This window comes from Neodiprion fabricii, chromosome 2, assembly GCF_021155785.1.
Source record: "Neodiprion fabricii isolate iyNeoFabr1 chromosome 2, iyNeoFabr1.1, whole genome shotgun sequence".
Taxonomy (NCBI): Eukaryota; Metazoa; Arthropoda; class Insecta; order Hymenoptera; family Diprionidae; genus Neodiprion; species Neodiprion fabricii.
The window spans coordinates 349059-377046 of record NC_060240.1 but is presented as its reverse complement, the minus strand read 5'-3'; the positions used below and the strand labels follow the sequence as shown (position 1 = coordinate 377046).

The window sequence follows — 27988 nt, the reverse complement described above, 5'->3', positions numbered from 1 at the left end:
AAGAAATCTTACTCGACAATGAATTTCGGGTACCTTATATGCTCTCAGGTTCTGTGCACTGAACTATAATACAGTTCGGTTCAGATGACGTTCCAGTAGTATAAACAATAGACAATCGACCGAAGCGCTTCCATATTGACAATTTGCCGCCAATTTAACGGCTGAATGTTGACATTTTTGGTATTAGTTGTGTTCAAAGTGAGAAAAATGTTACAAAATATCCTGGATATTCGGGTTTAAATTATTAATTCGTTGCTTATAATGGGATTCACGTCGTGTATAATCGATCAACTGCCACTGCGAGAGCATTTGAACAGCAAATTCCATCGGTTCAATTTTCATTCGCGTTGACTTGAACTCGGGTAAAATTCTGGATCATGTTAATCCAATTCTCTGTAAACTCACTTCATTCGGTTCAAATGCAGTCTTATTTGATATACTTATACTAACAAGTGCATCGTATTTCAAAGTAGATTTTCGTTTAATTTTCGAAGTGTACAATTAGCGTGCCAATTTGTGTAAGTAATCGTCCATATCGGTGATCCATGGTGTCGTTTCAGAACACAGCAAGCAGATCCACAAGGATATCGTTATTCATCAATGCGAATCACCGTGAGTAATTCCGAACAGAATATAATTTTAAGTTATTTCTTCATACACCCTGAAAAATTAGCTGTCATTTATTTTGTAATATTTGTACTTATTCAGGGTGGTCACTGGTCAGAGAATTCTGGAAAACCTCGGAAACGTCATGAAATTCTGCAATTCTGGAATAGTCGGGGAAATATCAGGGGTTTTTGCGTAAAGTCAGGGAATCGTTTACTATATTTTTTTATCATACACATACGTCCCGCAATTTTTTTAAGCTTTGGATAAATTAAATCGCATACAAATTTTTTTACCACCGCCGGAAGGTTCTCTTCAAACTTTGAATATTCCTAAATATTACCTTACAACCGATTGTGCGCATCGGCTGGATGGGACAGTGTGACCCGAGTGACGGTTCGTACTTTTATAAAAAAATAAACAATGATGTGGAAAATACGTATATTTTTATCAATTCGCTATAACCAATTTATACGAGTGGTCAGGGATATTTGTTTTAAAAATTTTGGCTGGAAAACCTGGAAAATTCAGGGAATTTCGTATCGGGGATTTAGTAACCACCCTGTTATTTACTGTTAGATTCCAACAATAACAAGAAAAAATTGAACTCGTCGCACCGTTAGAAATTCTGTGTTAAATGTAACACCGAATATATTCCATAGAGTCCACACTATTGTAGTGTTGATTTTAAGACCACTTGGTGTCAAGAATCGAACGATTTAGTCCTCCACTGTACATATACGAAACACATAACAGTACAAAAATTCAGCAATTTTGAATTGCCAGTAATGAGTTTTGCCATTAAACTTACAGTCTCCACGGTTGGCTAATTACTACGCGAAACAAGCCGGGATGCATACGGAAGCAATCAGGCCAAGAGGATGCAGCCTAATTGTTGGCAGATATCGTTGCTGTGGCGCACGAGTGAGTAGCGTGAATTTGAAATTGCTGTCCATCATCATCTCCGTCTATCGCGTGGCGAAGAGGTAAAATAGTTAAACTTATGGCTTTCATAAATTTGTTGCGGCCATTTACTATACCCGCGTAGTATTCTATCGTTAGGGGCTGGATTGACTGTAATTATTATTTATCTAAGAAAGAATCAACTCGCCACAATAATTTGACGCTCGTTTTAAGACAAAGTTCTTGAACGCGGTTTACCTGAGATGAACGAGAAGTTATTCTATTTTGGTTGATCTCGTATTAAGAGATAAGCTTTTAAAATAAAAGTTATCACTTACCTTTAGTCGATTTTGATGGTTCGGGCTGTGGGCGGCTCTGCGTGCTCGACGATGACTATTTATGATATGAATTATCATTAGTTATTAATTAGGTTTTAACTCACAATATAAATTGAACACAATGATTAAGTTTATTCAAATTCAAACGAAGTTGAGATTATAATATTTGGTTAATGTTATGAAAAATAATATTATTTGATATAGTATTAGAAGCACGGAATTTCTTTAGAGTCATTCAATTCGTCAAGATCTAAAAAAATGTTGTGAATTACCCTGATCGAAGGTGGACGAAGAATTGCTCTGTTTCAGGGATGTTTTTGAACTGTCCATGTCTCATTAAAAGATTGTTTGATGGTCGACTCTAGTTAGAAGACGTATCTGGACTGCTCTGTTCAAAGATTTTTGTTGAACTGCTTAGCTTCTACTTAGTGCAACACTTTTTAACGATTTGTACTTTAGTGTGCAGATTTCTAACGCGCTTCCTGATTGGTTCGTTACATTTTCACGGTAGTTATGCCAATGAGGAAGTTTCAAATATGTATAGATAATATTTTGGGTCCAGCGTAAGCATATTCAACTAATAACTCACAATCAGAGTGATTGATGCAGTACACAAAATCACCTTTACTGGCTCAAGCAAATCGCTTCGAGAGACATTCACCCTCTATTTTGTGCAGGCAACAATATTTAGTACAAAAAAGGTCTCCATTATTGTGACTTAAAACTGATAAAATTGAATGATCAAAAATATTCGTATTAAATTCTCATAAAATAAAAGCTTTTGTTATTTATTTATTTTACAAAATATTGTTGCCTACAAAAAAGGTCTCTTGACATTTTTCATTTACTTCTATAATTTCATGCGAAATTGCCAGTGAGTTAAGGTTAGCATTTTTTACGTGTTATTTCTATGTGAAAACGAAAACTTGAAAACGGGACCTCCAGATCTCTTCCGATCGAGCTCAAATGTGCAGCAGATTTTTTTTCATAATATAGAACAGTTTTATCAGAAAGCAGCACAAAAAAAATGTTTTTTTTTCTTTCTTTGTGAACCACTCTAATAGTACATATCCAATAAATCCGTTTGAAACGTTTATATTCCAAATATTATGAAAAACACAAGCGCACGTACGTACGCGTCTAGGATACAATTTGTTATTTTATCATTTAATATTCAGCCTTAACCACCCACGTCTGCCCCTCGAATCTAACGCAATCTTCGCGATTTTGAAGTTATTGAAAAATCAATTTTCGGTCACAAAATCAGTGGTAGTTTTGCCACTGTATTTAGCTTATGTATCGACATTTTTCTTCCTTTTTTTCACTGACTATAACTTTAACGACCAATCTTACTGGAACGACACACAATTTTTAATGTTTTGCGGTCTCAACATGTAAGGAGGATGATTATGCTCAAGGTCAATAATGAAACCAAATTATGTTTATTCACCGATTGTTCGGTCAAAGATAATTTCTCGTATCATGTTATAATTATATCTTGAACAGATACGCTGAACCCTCTGAATAAACCCCCTCTGAATAGTGCCGCTTCCTCAGGTACCTCTTAAAAGAGGTTAGCGCACAAATCTCACCGGCGAGTTTATTCAGTGGGTTCACTGTACCTTGATCATGCGAACTTAAGTGACCTCATCCATGCAAGGAGGACCTGTTTTCTTACGAGACTATAGCCTCATTGTCAGTGACCATTACGATTTCGGTTTTTCCACAACAAGCAATTTACAATAACTTGGAAAGGAAAGGAAAATCAGTGCTTATATGTTTCGTCGCATTACACTGCACAGCGTAGATATCGTGTTCGTTTCGCTCGTTTCGTTAATTAATATTCAACCATTCCGGCGTAACAAGTTAATTTTCAACGATGTTCGAATCGCCCTGTACGAATTTTGACTCGTTGCAAAATGAAATTGTTTCGTAGCGTGCTTAATTAGAAATCGCGACGCTGCCATACCTGATCTTCGATCCAAGTCAAGTGCTCGAAGACCGACGTGTACACGCTAGGTCTGCTTCCACCACATGTCTGTCCGAACGACGTTACGCCTGCAAGAAATAAAAATTCCCGCGACGAGATCAAGAGAACTCCTCCAGTGTTATCCCAACACGTGTCTGCTCTTCTACCGATGCTAGGATCCCACACGCAAATCACTGTGTCGTTCGATTCGATTGGATGAATCTGAACTCGAAGATCACTGTAACTCTCCGAACAGTCTTTCCCTCCAACAAGATGCAGATGTTCAGCCTTCATTAATCGGGTGTGTGTGCTTCCGCCAACAAAGGTCGATACCCAACCCAACATTATGAAATTTGCGCTCTCGGAAACGAGGTTTGACAAGGGTTTCGTCAACAGACACACCGGCTGCACAGTACTCGTAAACTTGACAGGGTTCTGGAGTTCTATGATGGCTATATCGTTGTGGTTGGAGCTTTCGTCGTACCGGGGATGTTTGATGATCCGTGCAATTGGTACAATAATGTTTTGATTCTGTTTTGAAAGATCCGTACTGCCTAACAGAACTTGAACAGGCTTAAATCCGTCGATATTGGTAGTGACGCAGTGGGCTGCAGTTAGGATGTGCATATGGGATATCAAAGCCCCGCCGCAGGCATACCTGATCATTCCACTAGCATCTTCATCGTTTGGCGAAGAGAAACTCAACGCCACCATGTAGGGCATGACCGAAGTTGCAGGTGGCCCGTCAACGTTCAACGTCCTTCGGAATTCTCGGCAAGCTGCTTCGGCTGGTCTCGATTGCTCCTTCAGTTGCTCTGACGAGAGCTCTCTGCAGCAGACTATCTCATGAAAACTGGAAAAACCACAACGGCCGCCTTCGTTAAAGTTCCCCGCACGTACCTGCTGCACTCTTACTGGACAGTTGATTAACTTGACGCACACGCCTTGCTCGGCCCCATCTCCTCCCAAACGACACCTGCTACCTTCGTAAAGTTCTAGATCTTCCGCAACGACTCGGTGGACGGCTCGGCATCGATTAAGTAATATCAAATGAAGTACACACATCCAAGTCCACGCTGTTATTTCCATTCTTAGAAATTGCCTGCGGTACTTCAAGAAGAAACCTTGATTGATGAATGCCAGAAGTATTTGTTAGAAATGCGCGTCGATTGCGGCACAGCACGCAACTAACTGTAAGGTCAACGGTCGAATTTCCCCCACAATCGGCTAAATTGGCCAAGTTTTCGCATCCGATGCCATCTTGACCCTTACGATTAGAGTGCACACGGGAGGAAAAAAAGTTGCAAAATTACTACCGACAGCCTGTTTGACTTGTTCCAAGAACCTGTTTTACAGCAAAACATTGTTCATCACTCCGATATTAACACAGTATATGATTTGACCGATTATGAAAAAGTAACGTTATACAGGGTGAGGAAAAAGTATGAAAGTCCCTTTCATTAAAAAATAGTGAAAAGCTTGAAATTTTACTTCAAGATCAACTTTCAAAAACTAATCAGATCGTCCTGACCAAACCCGACAACTTTTGTGTGAAACAATTTTCGTGGGATGTGGATCCTCAAAATTTCTTGGTGCAGCAAACTATCTCGTCAAATTTCACAAACCCACAACGACCATCGTCGGTGTAGTTTCTCGCATTAATCTCCATTATTTTTTGCGGGCAATCCACAGCCTTTACGCACATGCCTTTTAGACCGGTGTCCAGTAGACATGGGCTTCCCTCGGGTAGCTGAGGATTCACAGCGGCTGAATGACTTAGTCCATGTAGATTGAACCAAAAGAGTATAAGTAGACAAAACCCACGCATCCCGTTCCACGTGGTGTGGCCCTGCATTTTATCTTTTTTGTGGATGCCGCGAACGTTTTACACCTCAGTTATGTCAAACAAGTGTGACAAAGTATTAAGATAAACTTTACACGAGTAGAAAGGCTGCAAAGTTTGGAGACAAAACAAGTGTGAAGCCGCACTGCTTGTAACGCACGACTCAACTGAGGTCTCGCCTCAGGATTTTAAGTATCAAGCAGCCTGGAGTCTCAAACGGGTTTCCCCAATCCATTAATCCATCCGTTGAGTTATATTTCACTACAGAAGCATGTTTAAAAATAAGATACATAGACACCTGGAAAATCCAGGCAAACCTGATTATAATACTCGTAAAGAAAACCTCATCACGGTGTGCGTAATTCACTTTTTCCGTGTTATGCTGAGGTATGATTGTTACACAGGTATAAAACTGTGATTCGTCAAAGTATCGCTGCACGATTCCCCGAACATTCCAGTTCTCACACTGGTGCTATCGCTGCATACCATTATGCCTCTACCTCTGACACAGAGCCATACTTACGTGTATGTAGGTATGTACATATTTATGGATAATCGATTTTATAATGAATGAAAATTTATCACAGTTCGTTGGAAAATGATGAATATCTCGAATGCATAGCCGTGGGCTTGTTTTCTTCAGGTCACAGTATTTTGGATGCTTAATGTCTTTTTCTGTAGTCCTCTTTGTGCGGTAATTGACACTTGCGGTAAGATAAGGTGCGTTACTAGGGTGAAGGGGATGAGGTGCGATACGCCCAGAGAAGGATCCTGCTCCGAAGTTTCGCTGCTGATATTCCTCGTACGATCGGATGCTTTCGGATGACACCGGCTATCGCGACGTAGCTGGGTACGGGGAGGTCCGAGGATGATCAAGTCCTCGTCCTTCAAGTCGCTCGTGGTTTCACCACAGCAGCTTGGCATCACGGCGTAACTCGCATCATCCTGGCTTGGCAGGCTTGGTTCGTGATTCACCAGAACGACTTCCCCATCACGTCATCTTCTCACTATCTGCGTCGGCGGTATGTTGCGATAGTCGTTGAAGGTATTCGTTGCACCTGTCACAACGCGTTACATAAATAAGAAAAGAAGGACGATTAACTTGATTAATAAGCTTAGCTTAACGTGGGTTGTGAGTTGGTTTTTCCGGAACATCAGGGTCACCCGTGACCTAACAACAAGAGAGTTTATGCAATAATACATATCGAGATGTGCGTATGTAACCCTTGTAAGAGTTTACCCCAAAAAAAGTGTTACAACCCATATACTATTCTTAATTTGTTCTAATATTATAGCTACAAAAATATCCCGGCGCTGACTTTGTTTCTCGGTAACTCATTCTGACAATGAACAAGATGATAAATGTGCTCATATATTACTTGTTCACTCACCTGTAATATCACGTTTTACCTGGCTGATCGAGTATGATCATCAACATTTTTTGTCAACTCTTCTAACAATCAAAGCAACTGAATTTTCATTTCTCATAAACAATGAATGGTGGAACATAGTCCAAATGAACGAACCGTAATCCAAGTATTTATTCCTTATCAACAAGTGGATTTATGTATAAAGACTGAGGCGGATCAAGCGGATAATGTCAGTTATTATACGTATAATAAATAGGACTCGTAACGAATCATAAGCCAATTATTCATTCCTTATCAATAAGTGGGTATATCAGACTGCGGAACTCGCTACCACCTCAGGTAACAGGTGCCATCGCGCTTCTTGTGTTCAAGTTGCGCCTTTTTCCGTGGCTATATCAACGTGACTTGCGCAATGAATATGCCTTGTAAAAAAATTTGCGGTTTTTTGACACTTGTTACTATTCCCACATTCATCTGCATTTCAGGGGCCAAGAAATCTAGTGTGAGTTTGCTCGGTCGGTGAAGACAGAAGTACTGCATCGCCTTAAAGAAGCATATGGACCTTGAACACGGCTGCAAAGTTCGATGACCCTGAGTAATACATTTGTTTGACGTAAAGGCGTTATACTTTCGTATTGTTCATGAGTTTTAATATGCAGCATTATGAGTACGTAATTGCATTTGGTATACCGAAAAATTGGGAATCGCAAAGCAAATTTCGTTCTTCTAAGAAACCAACAGTAAAAACTTAACACTATCATATTAATTCGTCTACCCGCAAAATACTATAACTGCCGAAATGAGAGTTTTGTTGTGACTTAGAAAAACTTCAACTGTTGTATCGATTACTTTAGAAATTTTCAGCTTATATTTATTGATATTTGAGGTGTTCAAAGAAAAAAAAAAAGAAAGAAAAAACCGCGGCGCCTAGTTTCCAGGATTTCTACACTCTGGTTATCTGGAAAAAAAAAAAAACGGCATTTTAATTCGTTTACATGTAGCTATCGTTCAATGAACCAGTAAGGGATTTTTTCTTTTACGAAATGGTCACTTGACAAACGCAAATGATTGATTAGGAACAAAAAATTAATCGAATTTTGTATTATAAATTGAATCATTTCGTTCAGAATATATTTTTCTTCTTCCTGGCTCATTGATGGACAGCTACGTTTGTTTTTTTTTCTGCGGAGTTACGGAAATGGAGGGTCAGCAGGCAAAATTTTTCATAAAAATAATTGACCATTTTTTCTTTTTTTTTCCTCGAACACCCAAAATATTAATAAACTAAATTAATTAAGTAATTGATTTCCCATCACCTTTTATTTTTTTGTCAGTCCCAAGAAACTCTCATTATAGCGATCACAAATGGGAATCCCCCATCTTTAAATGAAAGATCAGTGCTCACGCACTAACAGGAAATGGAAAACTCAAGAAGATGTATCTCCGCGTTCGTTACCCTCCGACTACCCCCCCCCCCCCCCCCCCCCCCCTCTTGCTAGAATACCGGCACTTCAAAGTAAGTTTCTGTAGACTTGCGCGTAGACTGAGGTGTGTCTGGAACACAATTTGTGGAAGCATGTGGCATAGGCGCATCGCGAAGATCACTGCAAGTAACTTTGAATTATAAATTATGGACGAGGCGATACCAACAGCGGAGACGTCGAAAAAAATAGAGCCGATAAGCAAGGATGCCGTTCATCATATTTGCTCCGGGCAGGTTAGGTTACACATTGTTTACTTATGGTTCTCAACGAATGTACAAAAATCACAAGGATCGCCTGACTTGAAATGATGTACATGTAACTCGAATCGAAATTTCCAGGTTGTTCTGGATTTAGCCACTGCGATTAAAGAACTGGTTGAAAATAGTTTGGACAGTGGTGCCAAATTGATTGAGGTTAAATTAACCGATCACGGACGGACTTGCGTTAGCGTCAGCGACGATGGGTGCGGAGTACTTGAGGAAGACTTCGAGGGTCTAGGTTTGTAGTCTACAATGCTCGGCACCTCGTCCAATTACCTGTGTGCTTTACGCGGAGCATTCTTATCTTTTGGCCAGGGCTGAAACACCACACTTCAAAGCTTCGAGACTTCTCTGACCTGACCGAGGTTGGAACTTTTGGATTCAGAGGGGAAGCGCTGAGTTCCTTGTGCGCGCTTTCTGAATTGAGCATTGTTACCAGGCACAAGTGCAAGGAACATGGCTACAAGCTGGTATTTGACAAAAATGGATTATTAAAGAAAAAAGAGGCATGTGCTAGGGCAGTCGGTACAACTGTATTCATTCGAAATCTTTTCAAAGCTCTTCCCGTCCGAGCTAAAGAGTTTCAAAGGAATTATAAAAAGGAATTCTCAAAGGCAATCCAGGTCCTGTATGGATACTGTTTAGTCTCTACAAATATTAGGATCACGTGCAGTAACACCATATCTGGGAAACAATCCTCTCAAGTTTTGGGAACTCTCGGCGCATCCAGTGTCCAAGATAATATACTATCTATTTTTGGTAAAAAATCACTCGACGGACTACTTCAAGTTGAACAAATTTTACCGGAGGACTCTGTACTTCAAGAATATGGACTACCTTCTGACGTCATTGAAAAGTCTAAAAACAATTTCTCCTGGGAATGTTACGTCTCGAGCTGCGATCATTCCATTGGTCGTTCTGCTCCAGACAGACAATTTTTTTATGTCAACGGTCGTCCGTGCGATCCTGTGAAAGTATCAAGGCTTGTTAATCATGTTTATCACAAGTACAATGCCAAACAATATCCATTTGTATTTTTGAATTTAAACCTGAAGAGAGATTGCGCAGATGTTAATGTTACCCCTGACAAAAGAACCATATTTTTAATACAAGAATCATTAATTTTGGCCAGTCTCAAATCGAGCCTTCTACAAACTTGGGAAAAGACGCTGGGAAGCTTGACTGCTGCTAAGCTGGTCGAACCTAATTTTACCTTTAAGAGAAACTCATCTTCCATAGCTAAGGAAGAACCACCAGCTAAGAGGCAGCAACTTACTCCGGAAAATACTGAGATTAATATTCAAGAAGATAGTAACAGTCTTGTATCCTATCGTACAGAAATAAATGAGAAAAAAAAAAATCTACCACGACTCGGGTACTCGACAAAGTCAACTACAATAACAATGGAAATTAATCTTGACTTGATAAAACAATCTCTTGTCGCCTGTAAGGCACATCAAGAAATAAATGGTCAAAATCTAGCAAGAAAAGTCAAATTTAGAACAAAAATAGAACCAAATCTTTGTAAAGACGCAGAGCAGGAATTACGCCGAGAATTGACAAAAGACTCCTTTGATAAGGTCTATTTACTTACATTTTCATTTCACTCCGTCACTGTTTTATGGCCTCATACGCACTTTAGGTGCTGCAGTTCTTATGGCCGTCTTCATTATTTCAACGATATCAACAATTAATCACAATTTGAATTTCAACCATGCAGGGTTGTTATTTCTAGCATATCCAGTTAATTTGGTAATTTATTCCTTGCAGTCGCACACTTGCATCTTGAGTATCTGAATTATGAATGCAGATGGAGATCGTGGGACAGTTTAATCTTGGCTTTATCGTCGCACGGCTTGACGACGACTTATTTATCGTGGACCAGCATGCCACTGACGAAAAGTACCGTTTTGAAAAATTGCAAGCGGAAACAAAACTTCGTACTCAGAAGTTGATCGCCCCTCAGCGACTAAATCTTGCCGTACTCAACGAAACTATACTGATCGAGCACCAACAAACTTTCATTGACAATGGATTTACGTTTAAAATAAATGATCAGGGTAAGTTTGATGTCATAGAGATAAACATAAGTGTTATGTCAGAAAGCAATTTTGATTACTAGAAACATGAACAAAATATATTTTTTTATTACCCCCAGGAGATCCAGGTAATCGCGTAGAGGTGACGGGAATACCTGTTAGTGGAAATTGGCAATTTGGTCAAGAAGATATAGAGGAGTTGGTGTTTCTGATAAGGGAAGGAGGAAGTGACGACAGTATCGATTGCGGAGATGGAATACCTCGTCCAAGTCGAGTGCGGCAAATGCTTGCCTCGCGAGCTTGCCGTGGAGCTGTCATGGTAGGAAAAGCATTGAACGATGTCGATATGCGTCGCCTTATGACGCAGATGGGTCAAATAAAGAATCCTTGGAGTTGTCCGCATGGGAGGCCTACGATCAGACATTTATTGTGCCTCTCACTGCTACCTCGTTGACCCTTTACTTACGTTTACTATAAAGCATGTTGTCAGCAATTTTTGTGATAGAAATAAAATTTTTTGCTTATTTTCCAAACGTTTGAATGTCCGTCATTTTTGTGTTGACAACGGTTGAACAAGTGGTTGAACATGTGAAGCACCGGCAGATATTAGGAAGTTTTTACGGACAGTCTGCAACTCTGCAGGATTTTGTGGTAATTTTCAAGTAATGAAGATTATTGCGAAAAATTTAAAGATGTTCGAACAAATTATAAAATAAACCATTTATTTAGTAAAATAATAATACATCATTTCTAATACACACTAGACACTAGCGGTTTGTTGTTCTTTTTTTTCTAACTGGAAGAGCGTAAATTAATAAAATTTGCCATATATTAGCAATACCACGTGTGGAAGAAAAAATTAATATTATATAGCATGTACGTATACATACAAGAAGGTGCTTTACGCTATGCTAATTCGGTATTTTTTTTTTTTTTTTTACGAACTGAATGCGTATAATGCAAAACAACTTGGACCTACGACTCTTGATCCGTGTTGAGATCCGCATAATTACATAGGTATATTACTAAAAAATATTATTAAAAGAGCCACGCTATACTTTATTAGAATGGGTTGTTCAATTCTTTGATTCATTATACATTATAACATCAATAAAAGTCTCTTTTTCAACTGTAGATATAGTCGGATGTATACATAGGTACGTCTGTTAATAGATATATATATATATATGTATATATATATTCAATTGTAAATATATTTATATATTCAAAGTTCTGCTATATGCAAGGTGGCCCCACAGAAAAACAAACTGATTTAATCCTCAGTACGATAGTCAATATGTGAAACGTACGGCTGATAATATATAACTTTACAAATACTCAAACGAATAAGAATCTAGCATCCGAAAATCCGTATTTCTCTTCGGTGAGCTACCTTGCCTTCGCATTTCATATATTCGTTCGATAAATAGTCACTTTCTATACTCATAAAAAAATAGACGAAACGAATGAAGCCCGTAAATGTGATGACCTACTCGAAAAGAATTACCTGCATTTTTATAAGGAGAAAATTGTCTCTTCCTCTCTCACAATATGCATCTATAATACCAAATAATATTGTATTCAAGTAAACATTTCTGTTCAAAGCAGAACACAATTTAAAAATTTTGTAAGATTTCTCAAATTATCGGTACCTATAGTTCCATGTGACGATGACATGCAACATTAGTAACGTCGCTGAGAAAAATTAATTTGCTCTCAATAAGCTTATCGGTAGAGATGGAAGATGATATTTTTAATTTCCTGAACTTTGGACGTAGGAAGGAATATTATACTCTTGTTAGTAAGTGCAAATAGGTATACGATTCGACGGTAATTGAATCGTCCCGGTTCTTTGTGTGAAATTCAAACCAAAAACTCTCGCATATTACATCGTGCAAACAAAACCTCGACTTTACTTCAATCGTGAGAGCAATCGATACGATGGATGAATTACACGTATTTCAGGTTCGTGCTGAAGAATGAAACGCAGAGATTACTCGATATCGCGGATTACTCGTAGTGTTTGTTAATCCGTATATTGTGAAAACCACACTAGGTATAAAAATAACCCCGAGTGAAAACCGAGTTCCATGTAGGCATTGTATAGGATTCTCATTCGATTTGATATTAATTTACTTATTCGTTTTCCTCGCAGCGCGGCTGACTCTCATTATGCGTCTCGAAAGAATACGCGAACATAACTACTTCGCATTTATAGTTATTGATATACGAAAAAGATTCGTCTCACAGTACAAATAGTAATATAGGATTTTGCAGTATGGCATATTAATTATGTATAGTATGTATAATGTGTGTGTGTGTGTGTGTGTGTGTGTGTGTGTGTGTGTGTGTGTGTGTGTGTGTGTGTGTGTGTGTGTGTGTGTGTGTGTGTGTGTGTGTGTGTGTGTGTGTGTGTGTGTGTGTGTACATCTACAATGTATGTATACTATTGGATTAAAGACTTTGGATATGATACATTCAGAGTGAACTAAGCACCAGGAAACCCAGCAGGGGAAGGTTTCTGCAATTTAGGGTCTATTGCGCCCCAGTCGAAACTACATGTGGTCCTCTGATGATCGGTTGGTTTGCCCCGGTCCCGCCGGGGTTGCAGGGGTTGGGTCGTCGTGAAACAGCGGGTTCTTCACTTCCATTTCCCCCGTCTTCAAAACACGCACATTCAAAAGTGAAACACCGACTATTGTCATTGTCTGTCGCTGTGAAACTGAATAAATCTGATACATACCGGGGCGAGTCCTGGACACTCGTATACGGTGTAATCGCCTTCCTCGTTCTCCTCGTCGCTTTCCGCCTCCGACACAGAGCCGGGATCTCGAGCCGCCGCGGTTCGACTGCGAAAACAGTATGTTCGTATTAGTTTTAACGCCATTTGCGTCACGAATCGGCTGATCGGATTCCAATTAAGGAAGAAGAATTTCATTGACACTCCGTACCTCTCCATGGCAATGATCTGTTGCTTTTGGTGTTGATAGTGGTACATTTGCGCGGATTGAGCGAGCCTCCGATCACCCGAGGGCGATGTATCCTTGTTGGGACCCGTCACGCCGTATGCCGGATACTCGACATCCGCTGCAGCCTTAGCTCCGCGCTGAAGTCTGTAGGAAGCGGGATATGTTAGTCTTATTCCAAATTCACAGGTTCTTTTCTGTTCATACAGTACACTTCTTTCTTCTTAATATTTTTTAACAACCGAGTGACACAGGCCGAATAATTGTAAATACCGAAAGATTTTAAGGATCGTACATACCTGCACCAGGTGAGACTGATCAGCACTAGGACGAACATAGCAGCGGCGCTGCAACCAGCTACAACCGCTGAAACATGATGCAGAAAGTCATGAACGTATTAATGTAGGATGCAGCTATAAGACAAAAGCATACTTTATGGTTCCGCGAAGATAGGAATAGGATAAACGCTCCTCCACGTACCAACAAAATAGATGTCATTGTTGATCTTGTGGTCAACCGATGTGACCAAGGGACCGTGTGACTCGGCGCGACGCTGAAGTTCTGGAGGAGCTCTTGGAGCATCGTCCTCGTCATCGTAACCGTCGTTGTCGTTGTCACTGTCGTCGCTATTGCCATCCGTCGGAAAATTTACTTCAGTTAATTTCACCAACTCCTGGTCGTAACTCGGTCTAACGTCCACGCTGGTCACCTGGGTTCGCTCTGTTCTTTTCTCGTCTTGGAAGTCCTCCATATCTGTTTCTGGGAAAAAGTAAAGGAAAACGGCGGTTGTAGGCACAGCGGATCATTACTTAGGTATAAGGTACGCGTGACTCACGGGAAATTTATTGTTTTGTGACCTACGAAACCTAATTTCGCAATCGACAAACGATTAAGGAATACTTACGCGTCACTTCGAGACCATCATAATAGCCTGGATCGTTTGGTGTCCAGGCGAACGAAGGCTGCTTATCGGGGATGCTCGGCTGAGCAAACATGTAAGAGAATTCATCACCTTTCACTTCGTGATCATTAGCGTGGCTTCTTGAATCACCGACTTCCGGCTCCTGGTGATTGGAGGGAAAACGATCTGCTGAAGAAGAATCAAATGACGGTCGATTCTTCATTTCGTGATTCAAGCCATCCTGGCTACGGTGACGATGTTCGGCCGTTTGGTAGTCCTGCAGATTTTGGCGGGACGTCGCTTCAGCCAGTGGCTCGTTGAACACAGGATACCTCGGGTGTATCAGAAACGGTTGCGACTCTCTGGGGTGATACCGTCCCGCGTATGGTCGGTGAACCGTGCCGCCTTCATTGAAACGGTGGTTTTTGCCGAGCCTTCGATGGACCGCCACCCTCGACTTGTCAATCAAAGCTTCAAGGAACCTGCGAGTTCCTTCGATAAATTCCTTCGAGCCTGGGTAGTGCAGTGAACCGTAAGTGGCGGCATCGTGATTTCGTGGCTTTAATAACCACGTCTGCAGGTCTGTCAGAGCCAAGTTTTCGGAAGAAGGTTCTGGCGTCAGATCTGGAAGGAGGAAACTGCATGCCTGTATATCGGAGCTATGTGCTGCAAGTGCGGTCGACGGTGATGTTGAAAGTAGTGATATAGGGCCGATTCTGCTTACATATCCCGATACCGACATCTTACCGACACTTTTATCCGCTTTACAGTCTGGACACAAACCCTTTTTCCGGGATGGGGGTGGGTTTGTGTCCGGGCTGTGAAGCGGCTAAAATTGTCGGTAAAATTTCGGTATCGAGATCTGTACGCAGACCGGTCCGATATCACTACTATTGAAAATTATTAAACATGTCTAATGTGTCGGATCGCGATATGAGCGTCTTGAACATTCATGGGGTTGACAAGAAACTGCAGATATAAATTATACATATAGAGTTTGGACAGTGAAGGACTGGCGGTCATCGGATTAAATATTGAAATTGAAGAAACACCGCAGCATCACCTCTGCAATTATTACGCGTAATAGTATAATTGCGATGCGCTGCACCATTACTAAATTGTTTTACATTTTCACCTGCAGTTCATAGAATTTTACAACTCAGTCAACCCGATCATAATTAGAGAACAAATATATTTTTAGCTGCTTGCGATTCTGTGAATTTGTCATAACGATAAATTAATTACCTGGATGTTTCCAGATTTTATCAAAAGAGATATTTCGGCAAGGTTGTGGGAATTACTCCCGATTTTCCATGTGCAATTATAAACACAATAAGAAATATGCAAATCCGCAGGAATTCTCATAGACACTCCATGAATATTCGTAAACTTAAGCATCGTGCCTTTTTATTATTCAGCAATACCCGTGACCCAAAAATAATTATCACACGCGAGAAATTAGCTCGATTAATATAACTATCACGTACTTTCAAGACAAACCTTATGAATAAAGTTGGAATGTAATTCATAGGAAAAGCTGGCGATCCGCCTGCGATAATTATTATCAATAAATTGCAATCATTTTCCCAAAAATACTGGGAACCTCCGCATCTTTCACCAATTATAGATTTTATATGACCGCTGCATGGTCGCGGCTAACTGCGAGAGCAAACTGTTGCCGGCAAATGAGTTTCCGGTTCGGTAAGATAATGGTGTTTGATAAGTCCTGTCCTATAGTGTGTCTAACGCGATAGACTCTCAAGTGCCAACCCATTCAATAATCCAAGCCTGATATAACTATTTGTTACACCCTAATTCTTGGCCAGGTCATATTAGTATGTATACAGCGGGCAATTTTCATACAGTGTGTATGTTACAACGATTCACTTGCAACGCGGACGTACTTTTCTGTCCAGTTTTGTCTAATCACGTCAGTCAAATTAAGTCAAAAGCAATAGCGTAACAGGAGATGCCGGGTAGATTTAGTCCTAAATATATAATTCACGCCTTCCTCCCATTTCCTCACACCTAATCAATACCTATCACCGACAGTTCGCGACAAAGTTGATCCGTACTTTCGACGCCTATGTTGTGCAGAAATGATGTTCGTAGTTTTCGATAGTCATTAAACGCAACTCAGTTTGACGATCCCTGCAGTTTTAATAACTTTGATTCTCAACAAGATACGGAATGATCTTCTTATACACCCGGATGTTTTTTACAAAGTATCAGACGTACTTCGAGATTATGAAGAACTATTAGATTATACGAGGGTAATAATTCGTGTCAATAATTATAGATTTACGTGAAAGTTGAAACACGTACTGCGCCTTCTAGTCAGCCCAGGTAAATGCTCCCTTTTGATTCAACTATCTTATAGAATAAGTGTACATAAATCTCTGCTATTGCATGTAAAAGCTATGTAACAGAAAAGTGAAAGGGCGTGTCTTATTTATATTTTTCACGAAATATATCAAGTTACCCGCGGACCTACAAAAAATACAAAAAAGTAGGTGATCCTAAAAAATTAACGTAAGTATAACGCCGGTAAACATCATTGTGATAATTACGGTAAGCATTGTCGTTGGTTTCTACTGCAAAATCAGGAGTACGTTCTTATTGTTAGTATAAGATTAAAATATTAGATTAAAAAATATATTTATAAATATCTCTCTACGGATGATGTCACTTGTACTTCCTTTAGTTGAAGACATATACCGTGTCTATGGAATAAGAAAAATATATAAATGCTCTGAACGAAGAGCGTTCATCGGTGATTCGCGCTGACCAATGTCTTAATATTTGGAACACATGAATTGATGAATCCACAGGTGTCGCGGAGCTGGTAACGAGTCACTTGTCACACAAGCTGACAATAAGTGTAACTACAAGTTGGCATTCTGCTCGAATAATTCGTTCATTCGATTACCACACGAATGGCCAATATGGTTTAGTGCGTAAATTGTCGGCAGAAAAATAACGCGCCAGAATTTGATTAAACGCCTTCGGAGGGCGTTACACAATAAGAAAAATTTTCGGGGTGGATAATCCTTGCGGAATACTCACACATCGTGTAAGTTCAATTTCCATACGATAGAGACCTTTTTTATCTGGTACATAACGTATAGTGCAGAGATACAGTCACGTGGGTGAAACACACGTTATAAGGAAAGAATAGATGGATAAAGCGAAATTGGTAAGCAACGTGAATAAGGTGCGTTGTGTATCATCGGTAAGTATTCGCGAATTCACGCCTGAAGTACGTATTATACGTACATACATACTGTCCGAATGAAAGATATCGAAGTCTGGTTCGAGGACGAGGGTCAAGGATGTGGAAAAAGAAAATTGCTACCTAATTCGAATAGCAACCAGCACTGCAACTGTGATTATTGACGATGTGTCAGATTGGAAGAAGAAAATAATTATTGTGCATACAGAAGAGCCGTTGTTGAACGTACCTCGCAGATAGCGATGAAAATCCTGGGCAGCAAACGCCGAGATAACAACACCGAGCAAGACGAGGAACGCGTACGGGAAAGGCCTGGGGGGCATCCTCGTCGCTTCCTTAACCCGCGGCACAGCTGATAATAGCGATTTAAAACTCAACGGATCGCTCCTTCCATATGCAAGGTGTCATTCATGAAGTCCTCGAAGTATTCCCCCGGAGTTTGCGCCGTCGCCTCGAGCTTTAATCAATATTCTCGCGCTTCTGCTCCTCGGAAAATTCACCCCCCCCTCTTCTCCGCAACCTCCCTACTAGGCACGCATACACCCGTACACCATGCCCGCCGGCTTACCGCAGGTGCGGTTGGCATCTAAGTTCAACTCTCGGAAAATTGTTCGAAAATCGGACGAACAAATTAAGCAACTTTAATAATTTCATATAATTATACGACTGGATGTCCGAGGCCCGCAATCGCACGATTTCTACCGCGTCCGATATAAATTGTATTCTGTATTCCACTGGCACAGTAATTTACATGACTTTACCTCGTACATGTAGGCCGTATATATCGTCCGACTCGCAGAGCTTATCAAGCCTCGGACGGACTTATCGCGGTTAAAGCCGTTGTTGCGCCACCTGTATCCTTTACTGCTACTTAAGTACGTATAAGTGTGTATGTGTGTATTTTTTTTTCATTCTCCTACAGCTTCACCGAAGTTTTTTTTTTTTAGTCAATTTCCAAATAATTTCCAACCATTTCACCAATTTACTAATTCAGGTGTTATACCAATTTCGAAATGAGCGGCAAGCCTTCTTAAATTCAATATACACTCAATTGTCTGGTTCCGACTTGATAAATATTCTTGATGCACTCCGATATGAATAAATTAACAACTGATCGGTGAAACGAATATTATTAACATAATATTATAATATTGGTTTACACGGCGTTGAACAGCTGGGTACATAAAACTGACACTCTCGTGCATACGGCGTTGTAAGTGATGAAATATTTTGTAATGAGACGTTGTACAACGGATACTATAAAAGGATCTAGGAGTAATGTACTTTCAAATTTGTTGAAATAATCCTCAACAAAATAATCTAATCTGTAAATTAGTTCCTGAAATCTTTCAACGTCGTTTCTACGTCGGGCATTAAAGTGCAGCTCGACTTCGATTTCGGTCTGTCGTTTTTTTCTTCATTCCGACGATTTCGCACCCCGTCCGTAGCATCCATCATTCGCAATATTTGCGTGCGATCGCAACGGTCGATCGGTGCGATCGATATATCTCTGACTGCTCGAAACTTACCGCAATTATTCAAATGTTCGTTCTCCAAGCGGAAAAAGTTCCAAACGAATCGCCTGTTTTCAATCCAATCGTTTATATAGATTAGCTGAATATTATACAAACAATATATATTCCGAACAAAATTACGTATTATTGTGTATATCACGATGGTAATATTATTAACAACGTAACAAAAGGCAAAACGTGCAGTTAGCTGATGTTGTACGATATTTATATACATGTATAAGCCAGGCTTGTGTTTCCATTACAGAATACAGATAAATGTATGAGGCGCGCTCCACCAAATCAGCGACTTTTTTTTTATCCTCTCGAATCTGTTCCATAATTGGTTACATAGTATTATTACCCAAAGATACTCTCTGTGAAATGTTTCAGATTTTTCGAATAACTCGTTTCGGAAATGGCTTATTTTTTTTTTAAAACCCGTATATCACGGAAGATCGATCAAGCTTTCCTGGTATACGGGTTTCAAGGAAGAAAAAAAACCAACTCCGAAACGAGTAAATTAAAAAATCATAAAAAATTCACGGAGAGTACCTTGTAGTACTGTACTACTATATAACCAATTATGGCACAGATCCGAGAGAATAACAAAGAAAAGTTACTGAATTGGTGGAGGACGCCTCATGCACTTAATTAAACCTACGCAGAAAATTTGTAATATTTTAGAATTGAGATCGTCTTCCCGTTTCAGGTTCTTCCACTTCGTTATCACCGCACACCGTCGCAGCTGTCTTCGTCGCCGTCGTCATCAGCCGCGTCCATAAGACGCATGGCACCCTCGGGTCCCCGATCAGTAAATTCGTCATAACGCATTGGTCCAATCGAAATGTCTCTTACCGCTCGAAACTTTCCAACGTTGTTGAGGTGCTCGTTTTCCAGTCGCAAATAATTCCACATGTACCTTCTATACGATGTTATTTACCAGGGATAAGAGATACTTTGAGTTACATTGATACCGAGCAGCTAGGCGATACCGATGACATCAACATCGATTATTGATACATTGACTAAAACGTCAATAAATGTTCATACGTGAGAAAAATATGTTACTTGCCAAGTACCATATATGGATTTGGGTTATAGGACAGCACATGTATGATGGAAATGAAAAGCCTATTAAAAGACATGCGGACGCGTTATTAGTTACATATTACGTATACGTGTACATATCAAACGTTCGAACTGCAGGGTTTAGAAATATTGAAGCTATTTTTTTAGCTAAAATTCCATCAAAGATCACACATAGTTGTTATAGCCAGTTTACATGCAATTATGAAAGCTTGGCCAATATTCTTAAACCCTCGTATATTATCTTCCATGCACTCGTCGATGCGCACCTGAATACTTCTAAGGGTGCAACGATGGAGACCATCAGATCGGCATGCACGTAGCCCATTTCGGTGAGAGATAATGAAAATGCCCAACCAAATCGGAGGATAAAATCTTCAACGATCGCAAAGTAGTAGTAATACTGCGGCGTGACGTAACCAAATCATTTTACAATCGATACACACTCACACGCATATAACGTTGCAAACTGAAGTTCGCTACAAACTGCAAGCGCTCATGTGCCGCATATCGAACACGGTTCGCGATTCCGAAAAAGTTATCATTGCGTAAAACAATTCTATAAACGCATAGATCGTAATATTTCGAATTACGCAAAAACTGTTCAACGGCTTTAATTCTGAGAGAAACTAAACTTACCGGCGAGGAGTAAACAATCTCTTCGCGAAGAAACTTGTTCTCGCCTTTTCGCACTTCGAGTAGGCCCCAGTCTAATTTAACGTCCCAAGTATAGGCGAAGCAGGAACTAACAACGCTCGCGACAACCCAGAGGTAGAAATACGGGTTCTGCGTTGTTGTTTGGTAACGATCTGCAGGCACGGAAATCATTATAACTTATTGGGATAGTCACCTTGCGATGCGTCGTCTGGTGGAAAAAAATCAAACCAATGCAACCAGGCTGATAGCTGACCGTTGACCGTATTTTTTCGCGCGTGAATAATAGAACATGTATATTATTGATTACGATTCACTCATTTATGTGACATGAGCAATTTGAAAGACCAAGAATTTTACGATTTGCCACCATTAAAATGAAAAACTTAGGTTATGCGGTGGTACAATGGCGTCCACTATTAGGCTCTGACGTCATGAGGACATTTTCCAATAATTGCGACAGAGTTTAACGTAAAAGAATTATACACCAGGCGATCGCTTACTGGCGTACGCGAGATGAAGGTATGAGAAGATGACGACGAAAAAGCTCGTAGCGTATTTCGATGCGTTTGCCAGGTGAGGGAAAATTTCTTTCGTATCCCTGTACCGTCTTAGGCACTGAGCGAATCGGAACCACGCCGGCAGACAGGCCACGAAAGGCCTCATCGAGTGCTCGTGTAATATACAGACTTCCGCATCTATATCATGTGAAATGTGATTGACTATTGAAATTCATACTGACACACTGTAATTGCATTATTTCATGTATCGTATTTATTCCTCACCCGTAACTCTGGTCCATGACGAGTTCTTCGTATAGAAACAGACAAAGTACTGCAAATCAAGGAAGACGGTTTGAAGGGAGTTGAGCTGATCGGCAAGCCAAAAGTCGGCGAATCCCACGTAAAAGAATGGTGCACAAAATATTCGCCCCATGACTCGCAACGCCCAAAATCTAGCCTCGTGTCGCAGAGTTTTCGTCGGGTTGAAAAGGAATGCCATTAATCCTGCATACAGCAGAACCTGCGCGGATTAAAGGTTACTCTCATTGTATGACTGAATATTCAATCGAGACCAACTAACGGCATTGTCAATTGGCGAATAAGTATTGAACATCGTCAAGCTAGTATAGGAAGTGACTAGGGCAGAGTGGATTTGCTTCTTTCCATTCTTAGATGACAAATAAGTTGATACCCCTACAACTCGAAAGGGAGAGCCATTATTGGCGAAGGATTAAGAGACCCTCGAGAATCGTAATATTGTCTAGAAAATCCACTTTGGCCCAATCTCCGCTTTGTCAAATTACCGGCTGTACAAATGGGGAGACTCCTAAATTGTCGCTGTACAAAAAGCCGAGCACCGACAAGGTCCAAACGATTCCAAAAATACTCGCCATTTCAATGATGTGCTGAAAATGAGAATTAGTACGAATTGATGATCGATCGACGGCTGAATTGGTCTTATTTTTATATTTCCCGTTGTTTATGGATATGGTACGTGTAATGGAAGTATTATCTAACCTGCTCCGACAAATGGTTTCGTGGGTCTAATTCGAAGATTAACACGTGGTTAACCCCTGAGGATCTCCATCCGTAAACATTTATTCCCATGAGAAAAAAGAATTGTATCATCAAGAACGGACCACGGTAGAGCCTACACAGTACCCTCCAGTCACTTCTGTCGTTGTTATAGGCCCCTGTGATAAAATTGAGTTGATGCAATTGATCCTTGGATCCCTTCACCTTAGTATTGAGAGGATGTCAAAACCAATCGAGCAAAGGGTAGAAATACCTTTTTTCCAATAAAATTTTTATTGGTCAAGTTGTAACGACGCAGATTACTTCCGTGTGGACAAATTGTTTTTGCAAAAAAAAGGTATTTCTCGCTTTGCCCTGGCTCATCATTACCGGAAAGCACGACGGCCACGAGTAGGACTACAAAGGCCCCGGAAAAGAGGCCGACTTTGAACGTTATCCAGGGCGAGAGTTGCTCTCCCAAGGGCGGGACACGTAGACGTTTCATTGCTCGTTGACGATCACCGTGTTCTAAATCGCGGGTGAATACTGCCTCCGTTTCACCAATCAGTCTGTCGATGTCTTTGTGAATATGAAATAACGCGCCCTCGACGTGCTCTGCTCTCCATTTCGACCCTACTTCAACGTTTAACAACTGAAATCATCCATTTCCCGATTGTAGTATATATGAAATCTTACGCGTTATCTGCATCTGCAGAATATGATATGATATTATGCACACACTGTTAATGTATCAAGTGATATCGAATATTTATGAACCGATATGCAACGCACTTTGTCATGTTTCTTCAAGATTTTTCTGAACCCGGTGAAGTTCAGATTTTGATAATTTTGAAGCAGTATCAGCGAAAGATAAAACTCGGAAAAGGCAAGTTTCAATTCCCGAATCTTACGCGCCGGTACTGGCTTCTTGTGAATAATGCGTCCATTATACGGGCCTTTATGGCCACCGGATTTCACTTCGTCGACGACGGTTTGAACTCCACTCAGCTCACTTGTAAGGGTTGCGTATCTACGCATCGCCTCCGCCAACTTCTCTGCAGAAACCAGTTTCGATTTGAAGATCGGATATTTTTTTTTCAATTCACGCCAAGTATGTAAGCAATAATACTGTGAGTCATGCACAATTTATTAATCACCTGAATAAAACGTGTTGATTTTTGCCAGCTCCTTGTCACAATAGTGAAAGAAAGTTTCGTCAAATTTACTGAAATACCTTTCCAAAACATGCGGTTCGATAGCTTCTACCGCTGGAGCTTGTTCGATCGCAGCGTACAACAAGGCCTTCATTTCCTTAATCAAAATAGCGTTTTTATCATTTTTTATTTAACACTAATTATCAACGATTCTCCTTCGAAATTTTCACTTGTGTTCGTCAATCAATCGTCAATTTTGAAAAAACGCATAAAAGTCGATGCAATATTTGAATTGAAACCTCGGTGGCCTACCGCCTTTTTATTATTTTAAGCTTTCATCGCCAGATCGCGTGTATACAAGATTATGGCCAGGGATGTTGGCCTGGAAAGTGCCTGGAGGAAAATTGTCAAGATTCTTGTCGGAGTCGAACCTCTTATTGGATATTTGTTCATTGTCTTACAGTGTTCACCACGCACAGACTCGATGAGTCTGTATTGGAGAGCGTGTTTCGAAGATACTCTGATCTGTTTATGTTTTAGGTTATAACTAGTTATTACTTGAAACAACCGGTGTAGTACACGACAAATCGTTTTGAAAAATTATTATCAATCAATAAACAGGACGGTACGACAGAGTCAGAGTAGTGTAATCTAGAACGAATTCTGTAAGTAAATGTAATATTGGATATTAGATGTTTTTGGATGTGGGTTACATGAATGGAAACTCAATTCTCCATGTCATTTCAAACGTTCAAGACACTGCTATATACATGCGTGATATAAAACTATGATTTCATCAACTATCTGGTTACCTCGTAATTAATGTACTGTTTTCTCCATTCCGGAGTTATATGAGCGCCCAAGTGTTCCGCGAATTTCATTGTATCGCACTTGTCGCGTTCGTTTCTATATTTCAATCAAAACTGGTCCTCTTGAGCTACGCTGGTAAATTGAATTCCCATCCTCGAATCTGTCTTTCAAGACTCATCGACTTATTTATAAACCGTAAACGGTTGGCAAACAGATCTGACATACACACACAAGTATGTGTAGATAGCTCATGAGTATGCATTTGAATGGATGCGGTATTTTGGGTTATGTCCTTGCATAGACTATAAAAATTCTAGAGCAGCAACTACTTGAGAAAATGTAAGAAGCGGAGCGCACAATTTCAAAGGAATTAAACTAGATAACGTTAGTGGTTTCCATTTTCATTTACATTACGGGTCTTTCAAACGAAAAATTTCGTATCAGACGTAATTGTTTTGAACAAGCAGGCAAGCGAAGCTCGATGATTTTTATAATGAATAAAATTTCTTTCAGTAACAATGTTGCGAAGATTTACGGCACTGGAAACCATACAGAAGCGATGGGTGAGGTTTGAGTAACAAGTCGAGTATCTTAATTACAATTAAATCCTAATAAATAATGTAAAATTCGTCTTCACATCTCAGGCATCGGTGAGGGCGATGGTGAAAATTGACGAGAGTGTGAATAAACAAATAGAAACAGATGAGCTCAATCCAAAACGACATCCTGGAATAATAAAGTCACGAGCCATACAATTACCAGAATGGATCGAAAAAGCGATGATTGAAGCTACCGCAGGTATTCGAATCCTTGTTTCTCTTGTTTGTTTAGATTTAACTTTCACTGTCTGCACTGCGATTGAGTTGTGACACAACGCGTTAATGAATCCCTAATTAATTATAAATTCACGTCGCAGATCATCCAGTGAAACCTCTGCGCAAAGTGGCTGGCATCCTAGCTAATTATTTAAAACAGCGCCACCCACCCTTGGAAAAACATGAATTTGTTGATAAACTAACGGAAGTGCAAGAGTTAGTGTCGAGAAAAGTCGATCTAAGTAAATTATCTAACGATGAAATAGACGAGTTTTGGAAAAGAAATCAGTATAACGTTAAAATTAAATTGAAGCAGCGGGTTTACGCTTGGGTTGCTGTGGAATACGATGCTTACAAAAGCCTATGTTACATGCTGGCTCGTGGAGCTCAGGAATATTCAGTATTATATCAGATATTTAACGAGATACACCTGGCTGATAAAGAATTTCAGCCGAAAGCGTTGTTTGACTTTGGATCTGGAATCGGCACAGTAACATGGTAGGTTAATTCCTTCTTATCGAAAATATTGGAGGAAAGGGGTCTTATGCCGAGTTAAAAAAAATTTTCCCTTTTGTCCTAGGGCGGCGTCTCAGTTCTGGATAACATCGTTGAATGAATATTACTGCGTAGATTCTTCGGGAGACATGCATCGCTTGGCGGAATCCATAATAGCGAATCACCCGTCCAAGCTCAAGGAAGTTTACTTTCGGCAATTTTTACCATCGTCAGCAAGGGTGAGATTAATCAGCTAAACTCAATACCGTAAACTCATCAGCTGGTTAACTTCGTTTTCAAACCTATTCTTCCGTGTTTCAGATAAAATCAGACATCGTCGTTTCGGCATTTTCGTTAATGGAGTTGCCGAACGCGCAAGCAAGGCTTGAAGTAGTTTTAAATCTTTGGATGCGGACTAACAACTATTTAATCATCGTTGAACAGGGAACAAATGCGGGATTCAGGGTACTCACCTTGCACTATTTTCCATTGCGCAAATCCATAAACTGAGCATACATAAATATGAAAAATCATAGACTGATAGTAAATTTCCATTTGCCATCATTTTATATACATGTATTTAAGATCACTTGAACGCTATCAGTTCAAGCCTGTTTCTATTTTGTGTCGTTAATGTGTACAGATTGTAAACGAGGCCCGTGACTTTGTTTTGGATATGTCCAGTAAATCCTTGGAGACTGACAATCCGAATCCGTTTCACGTCTTCGCACCAGTAAGTAGCCGAAAGCAGCTGTCCACAGTGTACGGCTGCAGTCAAATCTTATCGCTAATCAATGTCAATAGTCGATGAAGTTTTCACGGATAAACGGATTGATTTCAGTGTCCCCACGACATGATCTGCCCGAGATATATCGTTGACAAAACACCATGTAACTTCCAATCATCTTATTTCACCGTGTCGGTAGGAAAACAATCAGAATTGAAAAAGGAACGATATTCGTACGTCGTCCTTAAGAAAGGTTATTCTTTCAGTGATTTTTTCTTTTCCCTTCCTTTTCTCGATCCTGCATTTTATCAGGATAAAAATTAAACTACGATATTTTTGGCGATAGGTGAGCGTCCTGCAGATGATCCACAGTGGCCCAGACTTGTCAGACCAAGTTTGGTTCGTTCAAAACATACGATGTGTCGGATCTGTACAGCGACAGGGAAACTCGAGGAGATTGTCTTCACAGCCAGTAAGCACGGAAAGTGAGTAAGAGTTGTTGTGCCAAACGAAGTTCTGTTTCGCGTGATTTTGAAAGTACTGCGTGAGTCAAGTTTCACAAAAACGTCCCTGTCCCACACCCGCCAATCCAATACGTATGAATTACGCACTTGTGCCTATTTCTCGATAGCGTTACGCCTACGTTACTGAAAAATAGACGTCAACTTACCGTTTAAACTAAGCTTCGTGTTACACGGTAGCATATTAATCTTCAATGATTACAGACCGCTATACAAATGTGCCAGACACAGCGATTGGGGGGATAAACTGCCTCTTCAAATCATAGATCCAGAAGAACCAGCCTCCAGTGATTAAATGTTAAGATTAAATATTTTTGTAACACGATTGACAATGTAAATAATAAACGTGTAAATATAGGTATATCATTAATGAATACACGTCGTTATCTCATCCATTTGATCTTGCCTAATTGTTTCAAATGTAAACTGCGCCCTTTTTAATACCGGCTGAACAGTACACGGGTGTATCTTTGGATGCCAATCTTTAGGCATAACTGTTGCGTGGCTATTTTATATACGGTAAAAATTTTCCCAATTTCCCACCATGTAAAATCATTGAGGTTGGAGAAGGGGATGTGTCCATAAACTTAAAGTGGAAATAACCGGTCACATGCCTAAGTTGTATTCACATATCAGAAGTAATAATTTTTTTCGTATTTTTTCTCCCACAAAGGAATACTGGATAACGGATGAACAGTTTAAGGTTCTGTGGTCTCTAGCGCCCAAACTATTTACGGCGGAGGGTCGTGCCCATGGAGACTTTTTTTCAGATTGCAAAGATCTA

General features: G+C 40.1%; 5 protein-coding genes across 15 annotated transcripts; 2 read left to right on the top strand and 3 right to left on the bottom strand.

Annotated features, from left to right (window-relative positions):
* The first annotated feature begins 47 nt into the window (after nucleotides 1–47).
* LOC124176712 (methyltransferase-like protein 17, mitochondrial) lies at nucleotides 48–27595 on the top strand. 5 transcript variants are annotated; one of them, XM_046558312.1, is made up of 11 exons: nucleotides 58–612; nucleotides 1420–1530; nucleotides 25160–25209; nucleotides 25291–25444; nucleotides 25563–25959; nucleotides 26042–26195; nucleotides 26278–26421; nucleotides 26600–26689; nucleotides 26798–26936; nucleotides 27030–27168; nucleotides 27409–27595. In XM_046558312.1, the coding sequence occupies exons 2-11, from the start codon at nucleotides 1488–1490 to the stop codon at nucleotides 27497–27499; spliced, it is 1401 nt and encodes a 466-aa protein (XP_046414268.1). In that variant the 5' UTR covers nucleotides 58–612; nucleotides 1420–1487; the 3' UTR covers nucleotides 27500–27595. The 5 variants fall into 5 exon arrangements, with proteins under 5 accessions (XP_046414272.1, XP_046414268.1, XP_046414270.1 ...); XM_046558316.1 differs by lacking the exon at nucleotides 26798–26936 and having other exon boundaries at nucleotides 48–612; XM_046558314.1 differs by lacking the exons at nucleotides 58–612; nucleotides 1420–1530 and adding an exon at nucleotides 1551–1592.
* LOC124176713 (CLIP domain-containing serine protease 14D-like) lies at nucleotides 3276–5891 on the bottom strand. Of its 2 annotated transcripts, XM_046558318.1 has the most exons (2): nucleotides 4717–4834; nucleotides 3276–4645 (listed from the first exon to the last, which is right to left on the bottom strand). In XM_046558318.1, exon 2 carries the CDS (start codon nucleotides 4537–4539, stop codon nucleotides 3793–3795), a length of 747 nt encoding a protein of 248 aa, XP_046414274.1. In that variant the 5' UTR covers nucleotides 4540–4645; nucleotides 4717–4834; the 3' UTR covers nucleotides 3276–3792. The 2 variants fall into 2 exon arrangements, with proteins under 2 accessions (XP_046414274.1, XP_046414273.1); XM_046558317.1 differs by having other exon boundaries at nucleotides 3276–5891.
* On the top strand, nucleotides 8533–11656 carry LOC124176708 (mismatch repair endonuclease PMS2). Its single transcript, XM_046558303.1, has 5 exons — nucleotides 8533–8746; nucleotides 8852–9011; nucleotides 9089–10353; nucleotides 10584–10833; nucleotides 10932–11656. Exons 1-5 carry the CDS (start codon nucleotides 8660–8662, stop codon nucleotides 11264–11266), a joined length of 2097 nt encoding a protein of 698 aa, XP_046414259.1. The 5' UTR covers nucleotides 8533–8659; the 3' UTR covers nucleotides 11267–11656.
* LOC124176711 lies at nucleotides 11644–18731 on the bottom strand. The gene is made up of 7 exons (XM_046558310.1): nucleotides 18141–18731; nucleotides 14683–15303; nucleotides 14259–14537; nucleotides 14078–14144; nucleotides 13764–13925; nucleotides 13556–13661; nucleotides 11644–13472 (listed from the first exon to the last, which is right to left on the bottom strand). Exons 1-7 carry the CDS (start codon nucleotides 18232–18234, stop codon nucleotides 13368–13370), a joined length of 1434 nt encoding a protein of 477 aa, XP_046414266.1. The 5' UTR covers nucleotides 18235–18731; the 3' UTR covers nucleotides 11644–13367.
* LOC124176709 (xenotropic and polytropic retrovirus receptor 1-like) lies at nucleotides 18823–24878 on the bottom strand. 6 transcript variants are annotated; one of them, XM_046558304.1, is made up of 11 exons: nucleotides 24649–24878; nucleotides 23840–23993; nucleotides 23475–23737; nucleotides 23073–23334; nucleotides 22686–22861; nucleotides 22472–22573; nucleotides 21951–22188; nucleotides 21669–21863; nucleotides 21151–21320; nucleotides 20781–20914; nucleotides 18823–19493 (listed from the first exon to the last, which is right to left on the bottom strand). In XM_046558304.1, exons 1-11 carry the CDS (start codon nucleotides 24715–24717, stop codon nucleotides 19244–19246), a joined length of 2013 nt encoding a protein of 670 aa, XP_046414260.1. In that variant the 5' UTR covers nucleotides 24718–24878; the 3' UTR covers nucleotides 18823–19243. The 6 variants fall into 6 exon arrangements, with proteins under 6 accessions (XP_046414260.1, XP_046414262.1, XP_046414265.1 ...); XM_046558305.1 differs by lacking the exon at nucleotides 18823–19493 and adding an exon at nucleotides 19501–20347; XM_046558306.1 differs by lacking the exon at nucleotides 21669–21863.
* Nucleotides 27596–27988: the final 393 nt, after the last annotated feature.